The 18,216-nt window shown below is 45.2% G+C and overlaps 2 protein-coding genes across 2 annotated transcripts in view; both read left to right on the forward strand.

The window, feature by feature from the left end:
* Positions 1–13,655, forward strand: part of psmd14 (proteasome 26S subunit, non-ATPase 14) — a 15,831-nt gene extending 2,176 nt beyond the window's left edge. The window contains exons 2-11 of the mRNA XM_083557749.1: positions 2,283–2,337; positions 5,128–5,199; positions 6,061–6,180; positions 7,909–7,979; positions 8,063–8,213; positions 10,985–11,092; positions 11,680–11,754; positions 11,835–11,960; positions 13,188–13,250; positions 13,484–13,655. Coding sequence (XP_083413875.1) covers positions 2,290–2,337; positions 5,128–5,199; positions 6,061–6,180; positions 7,909–7,979; positions 8,063–8,213; positions 10,985–11,092; positions 11,680–11,754; positions 11,835–11,960; positions 13,188–13,250; positions 13,484–13,582 — 933 coding nt within the window. The 5' untranslated portion in view covers positions 2,283–2,289 and the 3' untranslated portion in view covers positions 13,583–13,655. The remainder of the gene's footprint in view (positions 1–2,282; positions 2,338–5,127; positions 5,200–6,060; positions 6,181–7,908; positions 7,980–8,062; positions 8,214–10,984; positions 11,093–11,679; positions 11,755–11,834; positions 11,961–13,187; positions 13,251–13,483) is intronic.
* A 349-nt stretch (positions 13,656–14,004) lies between these two features.
* Positions 14,005–18,168, forward strand: tbr1a (T-box brain transcription factor 1a). The gene is made up of 6 exons (XM_083557778.1): positions 14,005–15,172; positions 15,271–15,425; positions 15,582–15,703; positions 15,999–16,157; positions 16,318–16,379; positions 17,113–18,168. The coding sequence occupies exons 1-6, from the start codon at positions 14,529–14,531 to the stop codon at positions 17,831–17,833; spliced, it is 1,863 nt and encodes a 620-aa protein (XP_083413904.1). The 5' UTR covers positions 14,005–14,528; the 3' UTR covers positions 17,834–18,168.
* The last annotated feature ends 48 nt before the right edge of the window (positions 18,169–18,216 follow it).

Genomic DNA, 18,216 nt, shown 5'->3' on the forward strand with positions numbered 1-18,216 from the left:
AACGTGTGTGTGTGTGTCAGTGTGCGAACGTGTGTGTGTGTGTCAGTGTGCGAACGTGTGTGTGTGTGTCAGTGTGCGAACGTGTGTGTGTGTGTCAGTGTGCGAACGTGTGTGTGTGTGTCAGTGTGCGAACGTGTGTGTGTGTGTCAGTGTGCGAACGTGTGTGTGTGTGTCAGTGTGCGAACGTGTGTGTGTGTGTCAGTGTGCGAACGTGTGTGTGTGTGTGTCAGTGTGCGAACGTGTGTGTGTGTGTGTCAGTGTGCGAACGTGTGTGTGTGTGTGTCAGTGTGCGAACGTGTGTGTGTGTGTGTCAGTGTGCGAACGTGTGTGTGTGTGTGTCAGTGTGCGAACGTGTGTGTGTGTGTCAGTGTGCGAACGTGTGTGTGTGTGTCAGTGTGCGAACGTGTGTGTGTGTGTCAGTGTGCGAACGTGTGTGTGTGTGTCAGTGTGCGAGCGTGTGTGTGTGTGTCAGTGTGCGAGCGTGTGTGTGTGTGTCAGTGTGCGAGCGTGTGTGTGTGTGTCAGTGTGCGAGCGTGTGTGTGTGTGTCAGTGTGCGAGCGTGTGTGTGTGTGTCAGTGTGCGAGCGTGTGTGTGTGTGTCAGTGTGCGAGCGTGTGTGTGTGTGTCAGTGTGCGAGCGTGTGTGTGTGTGTCAGTGTGCGAGCGTGTGTGTGTGTGTCAGTGTGCGAGCGTGTGTGTGTGTGTCAGTGTGCGAGCGTGTGTGTGTGTGTCAGTGTGCGAGCGTGTGTGTGTGTGTCAGTGTGCGAGCGTGTGTGTGTGTGTCAGTGTGCGAGCGTGTGTGTGTGTGTCAGTGTGCGAGCGTGTGTGTGTGTGTCAGTGTGCGAGCGTGTGTGTGTGTGTGTCAGTGTGCGAGCGTGTGTGTGTGTGTGTCAGTGTGCGAGCGTGTGTGTGTGTGTGTCAGTGTGCGAGCGTGTGTGTGTGTGTCAGTGTGCGAGCGTGTGTGTGTGTGTCAGTGTGCGAGCGTGTGTGTGTGTGTCAGTGTGCGAGCGTGTGTGTGTGTGTCAGTGTGCGAGCGTGTGTGTGTGTGTCAGTGTGCGAGCGTGTGTGTGTGTGTCAGTGTGCGAGCGTGTGTGTGTGTGTCAGTGTGCGAGCGTGTGTGTGTGTGTCAGTGTGCGAGCGTGTGTGTGTGTGTCAGTGTGCGAGCGTGTGTGTGTGTGTCAGTGTGCGAGCGTGTGTGTGTGTGTCAGTGTGCGAGCGTGTGTGTGTGTGTCAGTGTGCGAGCGTGTGTGTGTGTGTCAGTGTGCGAGCGTGTGTGTGTGTGTCAGTGTGCGAGCGTGTGTGTGTGTGTCAGTGTGCGAGCGTGTGTGTGTGTGTCAGTGTGCGAGCGTGTGTGTGTGTCAGTGTGCGAGCGTGTGTGTGTGTCAGTGTGCGAGCGTGTGTGTGTGTCAGTGTGCGAGCGTGTGTGTGTGTCAGTGTGCGAGCGTGTGTGTGTGTCAGTGTGCGAGCGTGTGTGTGTGTGTGTCAGTGTGCGAGCGTGTGTGTGTGTGTGTCAGTGTGCGAGCGTGTGTGTGTGTGTGTCAGTGTGCGAGCGTGTGTGTGTGTGTGTCAGTGTGCGAGCGTGTGTGTGTGTGTGTCAGTGTGCGAGCGTGTGTGTGTGTGTGTCAGTGTGCGAGCGTGTGTGTGTGTGTGTCAGTGTGCGAGCGTGTGTGTGTGTGTGTCAGTGTGCGAGCGTGTGTGTGTGTGCGAGCGTGTGTGTGTGTCAGCGTGTGTGCGAGCGTGTGTGTGTGTCAGCGTGTGTGCGAGCGTGTGTGTGTGTCAGCGTGTGTGCGAGCGTGTGTGTGTGTCAGCGTGTGTGCGAGCGTGTGTGTGTGTCAGCGTGTGTGCGAGCGTGTGTGTGTGTCAGCGTGTGTGCGAGCGTGTGTGTGTGTCAGCGTGTGTGCGAGCGTGTGTGTGTGTCAGCGTGTGTGCGAGCGTGTGTGTGTGTCAGCGTGTGTGCGAGCGTGTGTGTGCGAGCGTGTGTGTGCGAGCGTGTGTGCGAGCGTGCGTGTGTGTCAGTGTGCGAGCGTGCGTGTGTGTGTCGGTGTGTGTGTATCAGTGTGTGAGAGTGTATAGTTGTGTGTTTGTGTGTAGTGTATGGTTGAGTTAGAGTGTATGGGGAAAATAGTTTGTGTATGGGGTGTGTGTATGGGGTGTGTGTATGGGGTGTGTGTATGGGGTGTGTGTATGGGGTGTGTGTATGGGGTGTGTGTGTGTGAGAATGTGAATGAAGATGAACAGCAGTAGATGTGTAGGAACTGATTTTCTCTCTCTGATGTGTTTTCAGGGTTAGAATGGACCGACTGCTGAGGCTTGGGGGTGGGATGCCTGGACTGGGGCAGGTACAGTACTCATGTCTGTCTGTCTGTCTGTCTGTCTGTCTGTCTGTCTGTCTGTCTGTCTGTCTGTCTGTCTGTCTGTCTGTCTGTCTGTCTGTCTGTCTGTCTGTCTGTCTATCTATCTATCTATCTATCTATCTATCTATCTATCTATCTATCTATCTATCTATCTATCTATCTATCTATCTATCTATTGTTTATCTTTTATTAATCTCTCTCTCTCTCTCTCTCGCTCTCTCTCGCTCTCTCTCGCTCTCTCTCTCTCTCGCTCTCTCTCGCTCTCTCTCGCTCTCTCTCGCTCTCTCTCGCTCTCTCTCTCTCTCTCTCTCTCTCTCTCTCTCTCTCTCTCTCTCTCTCTTTGCTGTCTGTGTCTGTATATGATTGATTCGGTATAGCCCAGGTTCTGGATAATTTTCTGGAGACACTAAATTAAAAATGATTTTAATTGAGATGTATAGATACGTTCACATGGCAGAAAAGCGTGTGCCAGATGTCGATCTTTTCGTTCACGTTGGTGCACGGCTGACGTTAAACAGATACGGCGAACGAATTTCGCAGAACTTTTTTTTTTTATTTATTTATTTTTTTTTTTATTTTAATCGCAGAAGCAGCGCGTCATAATTGAAGTGTCTGATCCATATTAGTCAGTGTGAATTCTGTAATTAAACACCTTATTTGCCACAGTAGCAGTTATGGAGCGCATATTCCCATATTTGACTCGACGTAAGACGTGCTATGTATCTAATTGTGCGCAGGACCCAGAAAAGGCGCTTTTAGTGTTCTGCAAGTGTTAGACCTATATATAATGTAATGCAGAGGTTTTTTTTATGGCTTGTTAAGAACAAACGTATGACTGCACTTGAGAAAAGAAGAGTGTTGTTTTTTTTTGTTTTGTTTTTTGTTAAATTAGTAACGGATTGATTCCTGGCACCGTCTCATCCCTTCTTTAACTCATTATTAAAGCGAAAATACTTGTGTGTGTGTGTATATATATAAAAGATTGAAATCACAACTTTATGATGGCCATATTCCGAAAATCTCACCTTGAACACACTTGCTGAGGCTTTGGTTTCTTTTCATGTAATATTTTCACAAAAATAGCGTATTCACTGGTTATACTCACTGTATGAACACAACCTCTCTGATTATAATCTATTATCGCGATATATCGCTATCGAAGTCGTATCACTCCGCCTGCGCTCGAATCCGAGTTACATGCCGTAATCTAGATCGCTAATTATTTCAAGTTGCACTCGTTCTTTCTTTCTTTCCGTCCCTTTCCCTTTCTTGTTCTCTCGCTCGTTCTCTTTTTAAGGCCTGCGGTGAGGTTGTGCTCAGTTGGGGAGGGTGAAATCTCCAAACTCGCTCCAACTCTGCCAATTAACACCTCCAGTAACAGGCTGCCTCCCTCAGATTCACACCGCTCCCAGCCAGCCAGCCAGGGAGGGAGGGAGGGGGAAGAGGAAGGAAGGGAGGAGAGGAGGGGAGACTGACAGCTACTTGTGTTTCCCCCACCGACTCTACCCTTTATCCACTTTGATTTCTCTGTACACAATATGAGCGTAGGATTTTAATTGTTATTGTTTGTTTTTTTTTCCCCAGAATTTTGGGTGTCCCCCTACACCAGTTTTTCTTTTTATCCTTAATCCTGTTCTCGAAACCCCCCAGAAGTCACGACTGGCTGTTCGATTTTTTCCCCCTCTTTTCGAATTCACACATGTCCATATGGCCTTGCTCGCGCGTCATACGGAGCCAGGCCCGAGCGTGCCTCCCAGCCCCTGTAATTGTCTCCTAGAGGGTCCGCGGTTAATAGTATGCCTCACATAATCTTCCGTCTTACCGGCATATGTCTCAAGGATCCCTCTCTCTTTCTCTCTTTCTATTTTTCTTCGGTTCCCTCTCTTCAATCACACTTTCGCTAAGTGTATGCGGCTCCTAAACCCCACCTTTATTTTTTCCCTTCCCGAAAATGAATTTTGATTAGCCCCTGCTGACAGACAACACCTCTCCAGGGTGTGAACGTTCACCACACCTGCTGTGTTCTCTTTATAAATCTCCCCGCTATTCCGTCTGTGGCGCACCGAAACCCCTCCGCCCCTCCCCTCCACCTCCCTTTCCCCCCCCTAACACACCCCACCTCACCCGGGTCCGATCTCCTCCGCTCATCCTCCGTCGTTAAAAACTTGTCGCTTACAGCAGAGTTTTGCAAAAGCAAATAAAAACAAACGAAAGGTGAAAGGCCTCGAAAAGGCTGTAACTGATACGACTGTTCCAGACGTCACATCTGGATGTGCCGGTCACACTCGCTTTCACAAGTCGTTAGCAGGTGTTTTAAGGGGCCTCGTTAGTGAAAGGCTAGCGGGATAATTAATAGCCCCGATTTCTTGCTGCTCGGGTTGGGGACACGATCCGTAAAATTTTTTTTTTTTCTTTTAATCATCAGTGTTAAACATGTTTTCTTGGTGAGAAACCGCAGATTTCTGGAGTGTTCAAGTGTTGCCTAACCTGAGACACCAAGGCTGAAACCTGCTGATTCGGAGGGTAACAAAGCGACGTATTTTTTGGCCCTGTTTAGCCACAGTCTTGGCTGGCAGTGCGTAGACCGCGTGAGGCGTGGCACCGAGGCAGACGTCCAACTCGTGGCGCTTTTTTGAAAAGGACTATCAAGGATCAGCGATCCATCCGCCCGTTTATCCGCCCGTTCACCCATGCACCGCCCCGGAGATTTTCTGATCTCCTTAATCTCTGTAATCCCCGCAAGTGACCTTTGCTGTTGTGTTGTGTATGATGCAGGGTCCCCCTACAGACGCCCCCGCTGTGGACACAGCTGAACAGGTGTACATCTCCTCTCTAGCTCTGCTTAAGGTAATTATACACTCTCTCACACACACAAGTTCTCATCCATATCTCGATTTGTCTCGCTGTAAAATGTTTTACGGAAATGTTTGCCGTGCGCTCGGCCACACTGGTGCGGATTTGTTGGGCGGGGCTGTATTTCCATCATCACCATGACGAGTGTTATCATTGGTGGACCTTGTTGCCATGGTTACATAAGAAAATGTAGCAAATCATAGACATAGGGGATAGCAGTAAAGTATCATGGCTACTTTTGTAGATCTCGCGCACCATTTTCCAGCATGGACAAGTTTAGAATGTCTCAACACGAGCTTTGGAAAGACTCAAAGATAAAAGCTCTGCCGCATCATAAAGCAAGGGCCAATTCCCACTCGCATATCTATCAGCAAATTCATGCCAATAAACGAAGTTTCAAAACAAAACTAATGAAGATGATAAATGCAGGGTTTCAAAAAAAGACTCAAATTGAAGGAATTTTAGGTCTTAACGAGTTTTACATTTGCTGTTGTAGGTCTTGTAAACAGGTCCTAGTTTCCTGATGTTTATATCTCGACCTCTGATTCTTACTGAACTTGCTCTGGCAGCACTTTTGTTTTAGTTTCCATGGTGTTGTAGCTCATTCTGTCGCTGGTCCAATATAATTCGCTGCATTACAAATACAAATAAGACCAACATGCAACAGCCAATCGGCTTTCTGTAATCAGCATAAATCTCTCTGGGATTGTACCACAGATGTAAAACGGAAGACTTGGCTTGAAAAAAAATGAATGTAGGCTAAGAATGCACACACGGGTGGATTTTTCCTCATTTTCAAGCTTTTCACCTGAAACATTCCCCGAACAGTTCAGTCATTCCTGTTTTCCGGTGCAGATGTTGAAGCACGGGCGCGCGGGTGTGCCGATGGAGGTCATGGGCCTGATGCTGGGCGAGTTCGTGGACGACTACACGGTGCGCGTGATCGACGTGTTTGCCATGCCACAGTCGGGCACGGTGAGTCTCTCTCCAAAACGTTCACACTCACCCACATACTCGCACCATGGCACTCCCCACTAGCTCCGAGCTCCGAGTGAAGTTAAGGGTGTGAAACATTTGTTGTAAATATTAGTTATTTGTTGCTGAAGACAGGTTTGTCACATAGCAGGGTTCCCTAACATTTAAAAAAGAAATCACACTTTTAACCTGAAATAAAGCGTTTTGGGTTTTTTATTTATTTATATAACCACATTTTATTATTGTGGTCATTTGCCTTTTATTATAAAACCTGTTCTTGGGAAGTTCTCCTGTTTTGCAAGCGCATATGTGCTTAAAAGGGAGCTGAATAATGTGGACTAGAACGATTTGGACACCCGAAATTCTCACCCATATGTTCCCCAAATTGTTTGAATTTTGGCAGCCCGCATCAGCTGTATGTTCAAAAATGAAGCTTTGAGAGAAAAGACGACGATGGCTGCCGTGAAATATGCAGCGGAGCCCGGATTTTATTTGAGGCTTCTTCGCCGTGGCACGATGAGTCTTGAGTCTGTGCAGGACACTACCAAGCCGTTCAGGAGCGAAACGTACCGTCCAGTGTCAGAAAGCTCCGTCTCAGTCGCAGCTCATTCTGCTCGTTCCTCCAACACGATACTGAACCAAAACATACGGATGATTATACAGCATTTTGTATTTGGAGAATTCCGAAGCACCAAATGAGCTCCGATTTGAATCAAAGAGTTGGAAGCATGCAGTTTAGATAAGGCACCCTGGCAGAGCTGGAGATGTTTTGATCATGAAGGGTGGAGCAGACTATCTGTAGACAGGTCTCAGAGTCTCAATAAAACAAAGTCAGATAAATGTTTTGTATTATATGGAATTAACAAAGGTAAAGGTGCTTTATACTTGTCACATGTACATCACAGCATGTGCACATAGCGCCCCTAGAGGACAGAGGGTTAAGAGCCTTGTTTAAGGGCCCAAGAGTGGCAGCTTGGGAATCCTGGGGTTTAAACCCCCAACCTTCTGATCAATAACCAGAGCGTTAACCGCTGAGCTACTGAAGTTATTTAAGAAATAATTATGGGTTCTTTTATGGAGGGAAACCAACAAATTTGTTTGTGTGTGGAGTAACAAATTCCATGCAAGCAAGAAAAATGTAAATGTACTGTTCAATAAAACTATCAAGAAGTTCAATATAACCAGAGAATGTGCACACACACACACAAGACACGCGCACACACACACACACACACACAAGACACGCACACACAGAGTATGAAGGATGGTTATAGAGGCAAAAATGTCTCCAAGGATCACAGTTGGAGATTTGCAGGAGATGGTAGCGTTTTTCGGGTCACCGAGTCTCCAAAGCTGTAATTAGACGCCACCTTCGTGCCAACAAACTATTCGGAAGGTGCCAGAAGAGAGTCTTTTCTTTAAATCTTAACTACAAGCGTACACTACGTGCCTGGAGCTGGTGAGCCGCTGTAGGAACACGAAGAAACATCTCAGGTCTTTAAACACCATTGAAAACCTTTTGTGTGAGATAAAGAGCAGACTAAAGAGGTTATGGAGGAATTCTCTATAAACTCCCATATTTGTGGTTCAGTTTTTTTGTATTTTTTATTATTCAAACCGATTTGCCGCAGTTGCGGTGTTGATTCACGTTTAAGGCGAAGAGCGAAATGATTAAAAATTAAAACCTTTACCGTGTCAGTAATTCAGTGATTTTGATCATGTTGGTAGGGTGTGAGTGTGGAAGCTGTGGATCCCGTTTTCCAAGCGAAGATGTTGGACATGTTGAAGCAGACCGGAAGGTAAGACTCATCAATCAATCCAAAATATTTTTTTAAAGAATGAACCGATCTCCTCACTCATGGGTCGGTCGTGTGTGTTGCAGGCCAGAGATGGTGGTTGGCTGGTACCACAGTCACCCTGGTTTTGGATGCTGGCTGTCAGGTGTAGATATTAACACGCAGCAGAGCTTCGAGGCGTTATCCGAGAGGGCCGTGGCCGTGGTGGTCGACCCCATTCAGAGCGTCAAGGGAAAGGTATCTGCCTAACATACGACGAATGTTTGTTTACCTACACGGACACGCCGATTAACACGCGCACTAAATAAGATTTTTTTTATTTATCTTTTTATCATATTTAGTAGTATTATTACACTGTCCTATCAGGATCTCTGCTCATTTCACTCATTCGTTCTGTTCTCCTGACATTCATCTATGTCTTCATCTGCCCCACCACCCCCCCACCTCATTTAATTTACTCTTACATGTACTAGTACATTCTGACTCACTCATGGGTCGGGTGTGTGTGTGTGTGTGTGTGTGTGTGTGTGTGAGAGCAAGAGAGATTTCCTGGCTGCAGGATGCAGTTCTATTAGCACCTTCTTTGAGCTGTATGAGGAAGTGTGAAGCAAATCTCTTCCTCTATTCGGTGCATGTAGGGGGTCCTTGGGATAAAAAATGGGGAATTCTGGAAGGTTGGTGAGATTGGATTGGGACAAGAAGAAAGGAGATGCTCGCTGTAATCTTTCTTTTTGCAAAACCCGTGTGGTGGTGGTTTCTTTTTCTTTTCATTTTTACTTTTCATTTTTTTTTTTTTTTTTTTTTGCAATGGGGATTGAATATTTTCGATACTGAACAGTGTCCAATCATTTGTTGGACTGGTTTATTAATTCACATTAAGATTTTTTAGCTCTTTGTGTTAACCAGCCATGGCATTTCGCATCATAAGGAGGGGATTTTGAGAATTCGTCGTCTTGCCAGTGTTAGCAAACGGCGCTCTCATCAAATCTTTTGCTAAACAAATTCAAACGCTATATCAATCTGAATTACACGCGCTCTCGCGATCGAAAGCGGGCCATGCCCTCGTTTTGTCCCATGTTAAACTCTTAAATACGTATGCCTTCACACCACCTGCGCCGGAGATGCATTGGTCGGGAGCGGTGCTGTGGGAACGAGGTGTGCTAATGGCGTTATTGTAGAACAATACCAGCATTCGGGCTTCCAGCTGGAGGGCTCGCTGTATACACCGCCGAGAATTCAGCCTCTCGTGTAGCCTAGAACAGGAGGCTCAACACGACAGCTCAGCGACAGCATGGCAGCCGTGGCAGGCCAAAATGCTGAATCCTCCCGCTCTATTTAAAATCATCAGGCTCACGAGGAGAGAGAGCGATAAAGAACAACTCTGCTGGTTTCTCGCAGAACTTCGCTAACGAGTCTCTTGGGCCAGGAGGTGCGGCTTTGTGCTCGCGTATCCAGTAACAGCCCTTTTTTTTTTTTAAGTGCATGTCGTCTGCTGTTCCGGCTGGCTGTGAGAGCATTTTAAATGCTGTTTATTTCAAAGACGACATCTTTCTGCTTACCAGTTAAAGTTCTAGGCAGGAATTGACCAAATCAGTGCCAGCTGTGTGTTTAATAACATACAGCAATAGAAACATAAAAACAGTGGGTGTGGTCTGGGAGGCGGGGTTTGGAGTATTTACGTTTTTTTTACTATTTGAAACGTTTGAATGGAAAACACCACTTGTAATGATGTAGCCACAAAGACACTAAACAAGTTCGACGGTGAGACGAAGCTACATTAAACGCTTCCTTTCACGACTCTGCGTTCACAAAAATGTCTTTACTGAATAGAGTAGTGTTTTTTACTAAGATCAAGGTTGGAGCTTGTCTAAAACCGATTAAACAACTGATTTTAAAATGTATACAGGGATTAAAAAAAAACAAGCAAAACACACTCTTTAATGTTCTTCTTTATTTTTTTATATATATATTTTTATAATACTGAATCGTGTAAATGTGAATGTTAGTAAACATTGAGGTGCATTCAAACTTAAACAAAAAGTAACACTCCAAGTAAACAAAAACAGTTGAATAAAAAGTTATAGGTCATAAAAACAGCACACGGTTTAAACAGTTCGCCTCTAGAGGCCGCCCTCGTACTGTATACCGCGACCCGGAAAAACTATCGGAAATGATTTCTGCAGAGAGTTTCAGCAATCAAATAATCGGCAAAACCAAAAAATCGGTCGAAATCCGTAGCTGAATATAGTAAATAGGTCATGAGGTGGATCTTGGACGGTTGCAGAGCAAATGCAAAGCTTCAAATTGGCAGGGGAAAAAAAAATATATTTGCTAAATATAAGTATTTGTTTCAACAGCACTTCAACCTTTATCCTTAATTTGGTGGGATATCTGTTGGAAGAGCAACGTTCCTGATCCTTCAGTCCAGTTGAAGAAAAATGTCATCTATAGTTTTCTACACTTGTGTGGTGGATTAAATTGTCATTTGTAAAAAAATATTTAATTTGAGCAAAATTTCTAGTTGAATAGAGATCAAATAAATGACCATGTTCTTTTTTTAATTGTAGATTTGAGCGTTTTGTTCTGTTCGTCAGTGCACTCATTTCTTAATAGACCTGTGTGTGTGTGTGTGTGTGTGTGTGTGTGTGTGTGTGTGTGTGTTCAGCTGGCACAGTTACAGTTTCTATCTCTCCAGATAAACAGTGTCAGCATGTGACCAGGTAACCATGTAACTCTATTCCCTGTCACAGTAGGCAGTTTCACCTGAGCAAATTGCACCTGTGGAACAAGTGTGTGTGTGTGTGCGTGTGTGTGTGTTGGCTCTGGTGCATAGCTGTGGAGTTTGGAGAGCTCGGTTGAGGATTCTCGATCAGATGATTACGTTTCTGCCTCTCCTCTGGGTTTTATACACAAATAATGACCTGCGATGGTTCTGAGTCTTGTAAATATTGTTGCGTAGCCTAACAGTTCCTTTGTCTCTCTCTCCCCCCCCACCCCCCCTCCTTCAGGTGGTGATTGATGCCTTCCGTCTGATCAACGCTAACATGATGGTCTTGGGGCATGAGCCCCGGCAGACAACCTCTAACCTGGGACACCTCAACAAGCCCTCGATTCAGGCACGTGCACTTGTATTCAGAAAACTAAAACGCTAAAATGCACTGTATGGCCAAAAGTTTGTGGACACCCATCCGTAATGTGCTATTTTTGATTTCATTCCACATTTAGTTCCTGTTTGCTCTTATAATAACCTCCATTAGTAAAATCGGGTATGGATGTAGTTAAGGAGGCCTGGGGTGCACACAGCATTTACATTAATGCCAAAGATGTCCAAAAGGGTTTGAGCTTCATTGCATGAGATCTTCCATTCTAACCCGTGTAAAGCATATCCTCATGAAGCTGGCTTTGTGCACACATGCAGTGTCATGCTAGAACAGATTTGGTCTCCTAGTGCGAATGAACGGACAATTTCATGTCGCTGCAGCCACGACTGTGTGCCTCCAACTTTGTAGAACCACATATGGCTGGAAAGGTCGGGTGTCCAAATACTTCTGTCCACAGTGTGCAGATTAATGATATCTTTAAATATATTGTATTTTAAAAGCAGAATTTGTGAAAACCTGATTAACATGCTGATTTTTCTCCTGATTGTTATATTGTGCTCAATAATTAATTCATAATTATTCCTTTTTCTTTTCCTTTTCAGGCCTTAATTCATGGCCTGAACAGACATTACTACTCCATCACCATCAACTACAGGAAGAACGAGCTGGAACAAAAGGTTTCTTTTTTTTTTAACTACATTGCGACAAATTTGCCAGAAAGGTCACGAGCTTCTCTGACACTCATGTCTTCCTCCAGATGCTGTTGAACCTGCACAAGAAGAGCTGGATGGAAGGTCTGACCCTACAGGACTACAGCGAACACTGCAAGCTTAACGAGACCATTGTGAAAGAGATGCTCGAGCTGGCCAAAAATTACAACAAGGTAAAGGAGAAAGAGAAGAATTTAGCCATTATGATTCAGTCTTTTTCGAAGCAATTCAAACTCTGTCCTACTTTCAGCTCTCTAGTCTACAGGGCACTGAGCGTGTGACGGAAAGTGTTTTTCCATAACTGCACTGGTATTCCACTCAGAAAGGTCATATGAAGGAATCATCCAAAAACATATCCAAAGAAAATACTAGAAAACTTACGGAACATTAAACAGAGTGGTTAAACTCCATGTAACCTCTGAACTCTGCTATAGTGAATACTCTAAAATGCTGAAGCATCTCATTATACACACCTTGATCTTGCCATGGAACAGACAGAGAGAGACAGACAGAGAGAGACAGACAGAGAGAGACAGACAGAGAGAGACAGACAGAGAGAGACAGACAGAGAGAGACAGACAGAGAGAGACAGACAGAGAGAGACAGACAGAGAGAGACAGACAGAGAGAGAGAGAGAACGAGAGAGAGAGAGAACGAGAGAGAGAGACAGAGAGAGAGAGACAGAGAGAGAGAGACAGAGAGAGAGAGAGAGATGTGTATCAGTATACAGGCTGAGAGGCATTTCCACGTTGTACATTAATAAAAACTTGAGCAATTGCGTTTTTATTTTTTATTATAATGCTATAAATTATATGGACAAAAGTTCACCTTTTTAACCACACGTGTTTTTTTCCCAAATCGTATCGGATGCAGTAGCATAGAATTTTTCCTTCGCTTGCACTAGAAGACCCAAACCTGCTCCAGCATGACAGTGCTCCTGTAAACAAAGCCAGCTCCATGAAGATCTGCTTTTACATGGTCGGAGTGGAAGATCTCCAACTGTAAAGCTCTCAACCCTACTGGGATGAATGTAAACACTAAAAGCACCCCCGGTTCTCCTCACCTCACCTACATCAGTACCTAAATGAGCACAAATCTCTACAAATATGGTGGAACATCTTTCAAGAGCAGTGGAGGTTATTATAACAGTAATTGTGGATGGACGCATGGATGAAACCTACACTTGAGCAATAAAAGTGCGGATGTTGGCGAGTGCTGTTACACAACAGTTCTATAAAGAAGAAATTGATACAGAATTGGTGACAAATTGAGTTCGAGAGAGCCACGATTGCTCTAGAGCAAATTAATATAGTCATTATAAAAATCTACATTTTCTGTTCCCTTCGTCATCACATTAATTCTCCTATTTGTGTGGGGTTTTTTTTTATTTTATTTTTTAGGCCGTCGAAGAGGAAGACAAAATGACTCCCGAGCAGCTGGCCATCAAGAATGTTGGCAAACAGGTTAAAACACTTTTCCGTTCATCATCATTTCAGTCTCTCCTCCAGTTCGCTGTATATCACTGTATAATCTCACATGTGCTTCCACCCAACACTTTTGCGCCTTTTCCAAAACGATTCTCTATCAATTAAACTGCGTTCCTGAAGGAATTTTATTTTACAATTTAAAGGTCTGATATCCCTCTGATTCTCCCTTCGTTTTTTTTTTTCCTCCTCTAAATTTTTATTTACATCAGGATCCCAAACGGCATTTGGAAGAACACGTGGACGTACTGATGACGTCCAATATCGTGCAGTGCCTCGCCGCCATGCTGGATACCGTCGTGTTCCAGTAAAGTCATTTGTGCATAAACGTTAATATTCGTTGTCTGTTGTGTCTTTTTAAGAAATAAACCTATACAAAATCCAGCATTTGGAAGTGTGTGTGTGTGTGTGTGTGTGTGTGTGTGTGTGTGTGTGTGTGTGTGTGTGTGTGTGTGTGTGTGTGTGTGTGTGTGTGTGTGTGTGTGTGTGTGTGTGTGTGTGTGTGTGTGTGTACGTACGTACGTATGTGTAGGGTTGGCAAATCATTTCCAGTTTCCAATTTCTTATAGAACCTATAATTGTTAGATACATTAAATATATATATAAAATATTCTTTTATAAATTCAACCTGCTGTAAAATGTTTAAGTATATTTTGTTTTAGTCGAGATAAGTGAAATTAGATTTAGTCTTCTGTGATCTGTACACAGGATTTTAATTTGGTGGCCTCTGGTCTCAATTTGGTGTTTTGGATTATCTGCGATAAAATTTTTAAATTAGGACTAAATCCCTTACTTTAAAGTTTTTGATATATTGATATACTCTTTATATTCACACACACGCACACACACGCATGCACATATGCAGTATGTTAAGATATTAATCGAAACAAATTGAGGCATGTGGTGTAAATGTAAATTTTTATCCCACGTGCTACCAAAAGAGGGACTTTAAAATAAATATATTTTTAAAGTAAAAAAAGAAAAGAACTCATGCACATAATTATATATGCAAGTTGTTGAAATTGGAGAAAACTAATGTCAGCGCGACGCTTTTGCACACTTTCCCAATTAGGGCGCACGGATCGACGTCAGTTTGCTATAATAAGTCGAGGCGCGCGCGGTACAGCCGGTTTAGCGCACAGAGGCGCGCGCTTTTTTAATCACGGAAAAGAGGAGGTGGGGAGGGGGGTTTAGAAAAGAAAAAAAAAGACACAAAACTTTTGGCTCGCTTCAAAGCAGCCTGAGTGTATCAGCGTGATGCACCTGCAGCACTGCACTTCGCCATCGGCCCGGAATGCGGCCAGCGACTTTCCCGACGACTTGCTCTCCGAGCACCACCCCGCGCCATCCTCCGGCGCCGCCCCAGGGAACCACCCGGCTCGAACAAAACTCCCCGCCGAGCTGACCGGCGACGAAGACGCAAGAAGCGACCTCGCGCCAGCGCGCGACACCGCCACTGGGTCCGACGCGCAGCGCACGTTGGATGGGAGCCACGCGGAAAAGCGACACGCGCCCGAGCCGAGCCGAGCGCGCATCACCCCCGCCGCCACGCTCTCCACCACGTCCACCGCGACCATGTTCTCGTACGCGACGCAGCACGGACACGCGCTGCCTCCTTTCTCCATAACCAATCCTGGGCACTTTGTGACGCATCACACAGTCGTTCAAAACGGGGCGTACGACGGGGTGCTGTCCGGTGCGCCTCGACAGAACTACCCGAACACCGGCTATCCGTACGCACAGGCTTACAGTCAGGCTTACCAGAGCGGCGCGCTGTACCCGCTCTCCCCGGCACATCCGGGACTCATCGCCGCCAAAGCGCAAGTTTACCTCTGTAACCGCGCGCTCTGGCTAAAATTTCACCGGCACCAGACCGAGATGATCATCACCAAACAAGGGCGGTAAGGCCGGCACGTTATTTATTATTATTATTATTATTATTATTATTATTATTATTATTATTATTATTATTATTATACTGTTCTGCATTTTCCTGCAGACGCATGTTTCCGTTCCTGAGCTTCAACATTTCTGGACTTGACCCGACTGCTCATTATAATATTTTTGTGGACGTGATTCTGGCGGATCCGAACCACTGGCGGTTTCAGGGAGGAAAGTGGGTCCCGTGCGGAAAAGCGGACACGAATGTAACAGGTGAAGAAATTCTCCAATAAGCGCATTTCACAGATTGATTTTTTTTTTATTTATTATACGATAATAATTATTTCTAATTTCCGTTGTGAATAAACTGAATTGAAATATAAAAATGATGATTTCTATAATATATTTCTTTGTCTATGTATTTTGTAGGAAACAGAGTGTACATGCACCCGGACTCTCCGAACACTGGAGCGCACTGGATGCGTCAGGAGATTTCATTTGGCAAACTGAAGTTAACAAACAACAAAGGCGCGTCAAACAACAGTGGTCAGGTGAATTTTGCAAAGAAAAAAAAAATTGATATCATTTATCTTATAAAACCTTTAATCGAAATTCGTCTAGAAAGTGTTTATTTTAAATCTTCATGCATGCATTAATGCGTCATTTTTTTGGTCTGCTGAAGACACAAAAGAAGACCCTGTTTTTGGCGCGCGTGTTAGTGGTTTCCAGCCTCTGGCACCATGTCAGGTTTCTTGAGGAACATGCATGATGTTGACATGACATGCATGGTTTATTAACACTTCTATTCTTTTTTTTTTTTTGTTCTTTTTGAAATGGCTGGCTAAGATGGTCGTCCTCCAGTCGCTCCATAAGTACCAGCCCCGAGTGCACTTGGTCGAAGTGAATGAAGACGGAACCGAGGACTCGAACCGGACAGACCGGGTTCACACCTTCACCTTCCCGGAGACGCAGTTCATAGCGGTCACTGCGTACCAGAACACGGATGTAAGGAAACACACACACACACACACACACACACACACACACACACACACACACACACACACACACACACACACACACACACACACACACACACACACCGGCACATGTGACTTCTTACATGCTTATAAGATTGTTGTTTGTTTATTTTATTTTTTTGTAGATCACTCAATTGAAAATCGACCATAATCCGTTCGCTAAAGGATTCCGGGATAATTATGACACGTGAGTAATCTGATCTTTATTACAGCATCAGCGTGACGTGATAATATATATATATATTTTTTAAATAATCCCATTTCATTAACAAAACCGGTGTAATCTGAACACATGATCCACATGATTTTCAGTGGGGATTTTTTTCTTCTTTCAGATTACACCGAATTAGTTGAATCCGAATAGCAGTTCAAATCAGGCAAACATCATTTGTAGTTTCAGCATGGTGTAAATCTAATCGGAGTGAATCAATAAAATAAAAAAATGCCAAAATGATATATATATATATATATATGCATGTCGATAATTGTTTTATTTTATTTTTATTTTTTGCGTCATTGTACACAATAAATTTCTATTATTTAAATGTTTGTGCATCATCTCATAGATTTTAGAAATATAAACTCAAATATTATATTAGATTTGTTTTCCTCCCCCAAGTTTCATTTAAATAATTTTTAGTGTTTGTCATTTGTTTGATTCTCTTTCTCTCTTTTACGCACACACACACACACACACACACACACACACACACACACACACACACACACACACACACACCCACACACACACACCCACACACACACCCACACACACACACACACACACACACACACACACACACACACACACACACACACACACACACACACATATGCATTTATATATAAATAATTATTGAAAGTTATAAGTTTGAATACAAAAAACGGGTGTGTGTATGTGTGTGTGTGCGCGCGCGCAGGATCTACACGGCCTGTGACAGTGACCGCTTGAGCCCGTCCGCTGCAGACTCCCAGCGCGCGCAGCTGGTCTCCTCCCGGTACGCGGCGGCGAGCGCGCTCCTTCACGACCAGTTCGTCGGCCACTACTCGGGTCCCGGAGGGAGCATGGAGCGCGCGCTCCCGTTCCCCAACAGCCTGGCATGCTCGGATCAGACCGAGGACAGATGGTTCAATGGCAGATTAGATTTCCCCGCCTCGACTTACGATGCAGCCGATCTGACCGGCAGTCTGCCCTCGTTGCTTCCGTACCCCAACGCCGCAGGGGTCAAAGGCCCGGCGCTGTCCGCTGCCCCGTCCTCTGGCCGCGCGCTCAGCGCTTACTGCGCCACGCAGGCCGGCTGGGAGTCGCGCGCTGCCGGGGGTCTGCCGAGCTGGATCACAGAGAGCAGCTTTGAGCGCTCGTACCTGTCCGAAGACGGGAGCGCGGAGAAGGACAACGCCGCGCCGGAGGTGTCCGACTCGAGCAAAGACAAGGACGTGACGGATTTGGGCTGGACAGAAACCCCGTCGTCGGTCAAGTCGGTGGATTCGGGCGACTCGGGGATTTTTGAGCAGGCCAAAAGGAAAAGGATGTCACCACCGGTTCCAGAGGAGCATTCACCGCTCAAACCGGAGCTCCTCACCGCGGCGCAGGACGGAGCCCGGAATATGAACTACTTCACTTTTTATTCTCCGAGTTAAACAGAGACCACGTGGGACGTGAGACCAATTCATAGACTGATATTTATTTATTTGTTTGTTAGGGAAGGTGGTGGATGTCGGAGGAAATGATCCTGATCTGATCCAGCACATGAAGCCATTTGATCTCAATAACCCTTATTGAGCTTCTGAAGCCATAACACACACACACACACACACACACACACACACACACACACACACACACACACACACACACACACACACACACACACACACAAAGGACAAAACACATTACACCACGTGAACGCTCGTAGCCTTTGTGTCATATAATGAACAAAAAAACGCATATTAATAACATGCGGTTGAAAGAAAAATCAGTGTTTCAGTGTAAATTCAATTCTGATTGAATGTAATCAGTGTCT

The sequence above is a fragment of the Silurus aristotelis genome (assembly GCF_946808225.1).
Source record: "Silurus aristotelis genome assembly, chromosome: 13".
NCBI lineage: Eukaryota > Metazoa > Chordata > Actinopteri > Siluriformes > Siluridae > Silurus > Silurus aristotelis.

Coding starts and splice junctions, on each gene's coding strand:
- tbr1a (XM_083557778.1), top strand. CDS start 14,529: ATGCACCTGCAGCACTGCACTTCGCCATCGGCCCGGAATGCGGCCAGC. Junction 15,426..15,581: donor AGCGGACACGAATGTAACAG/GTGAAGAAATTC, acceptor TGTATTTTGTAG/GAAACAGAGTGTACATGCAC. Junction 16,158..16,317: donor CTGCGTACCAGAACACGGAT/GTAAGGAAACAC, acceptor ATTTTTTTGTAG/ATCACTCAATTGAAAATCGA.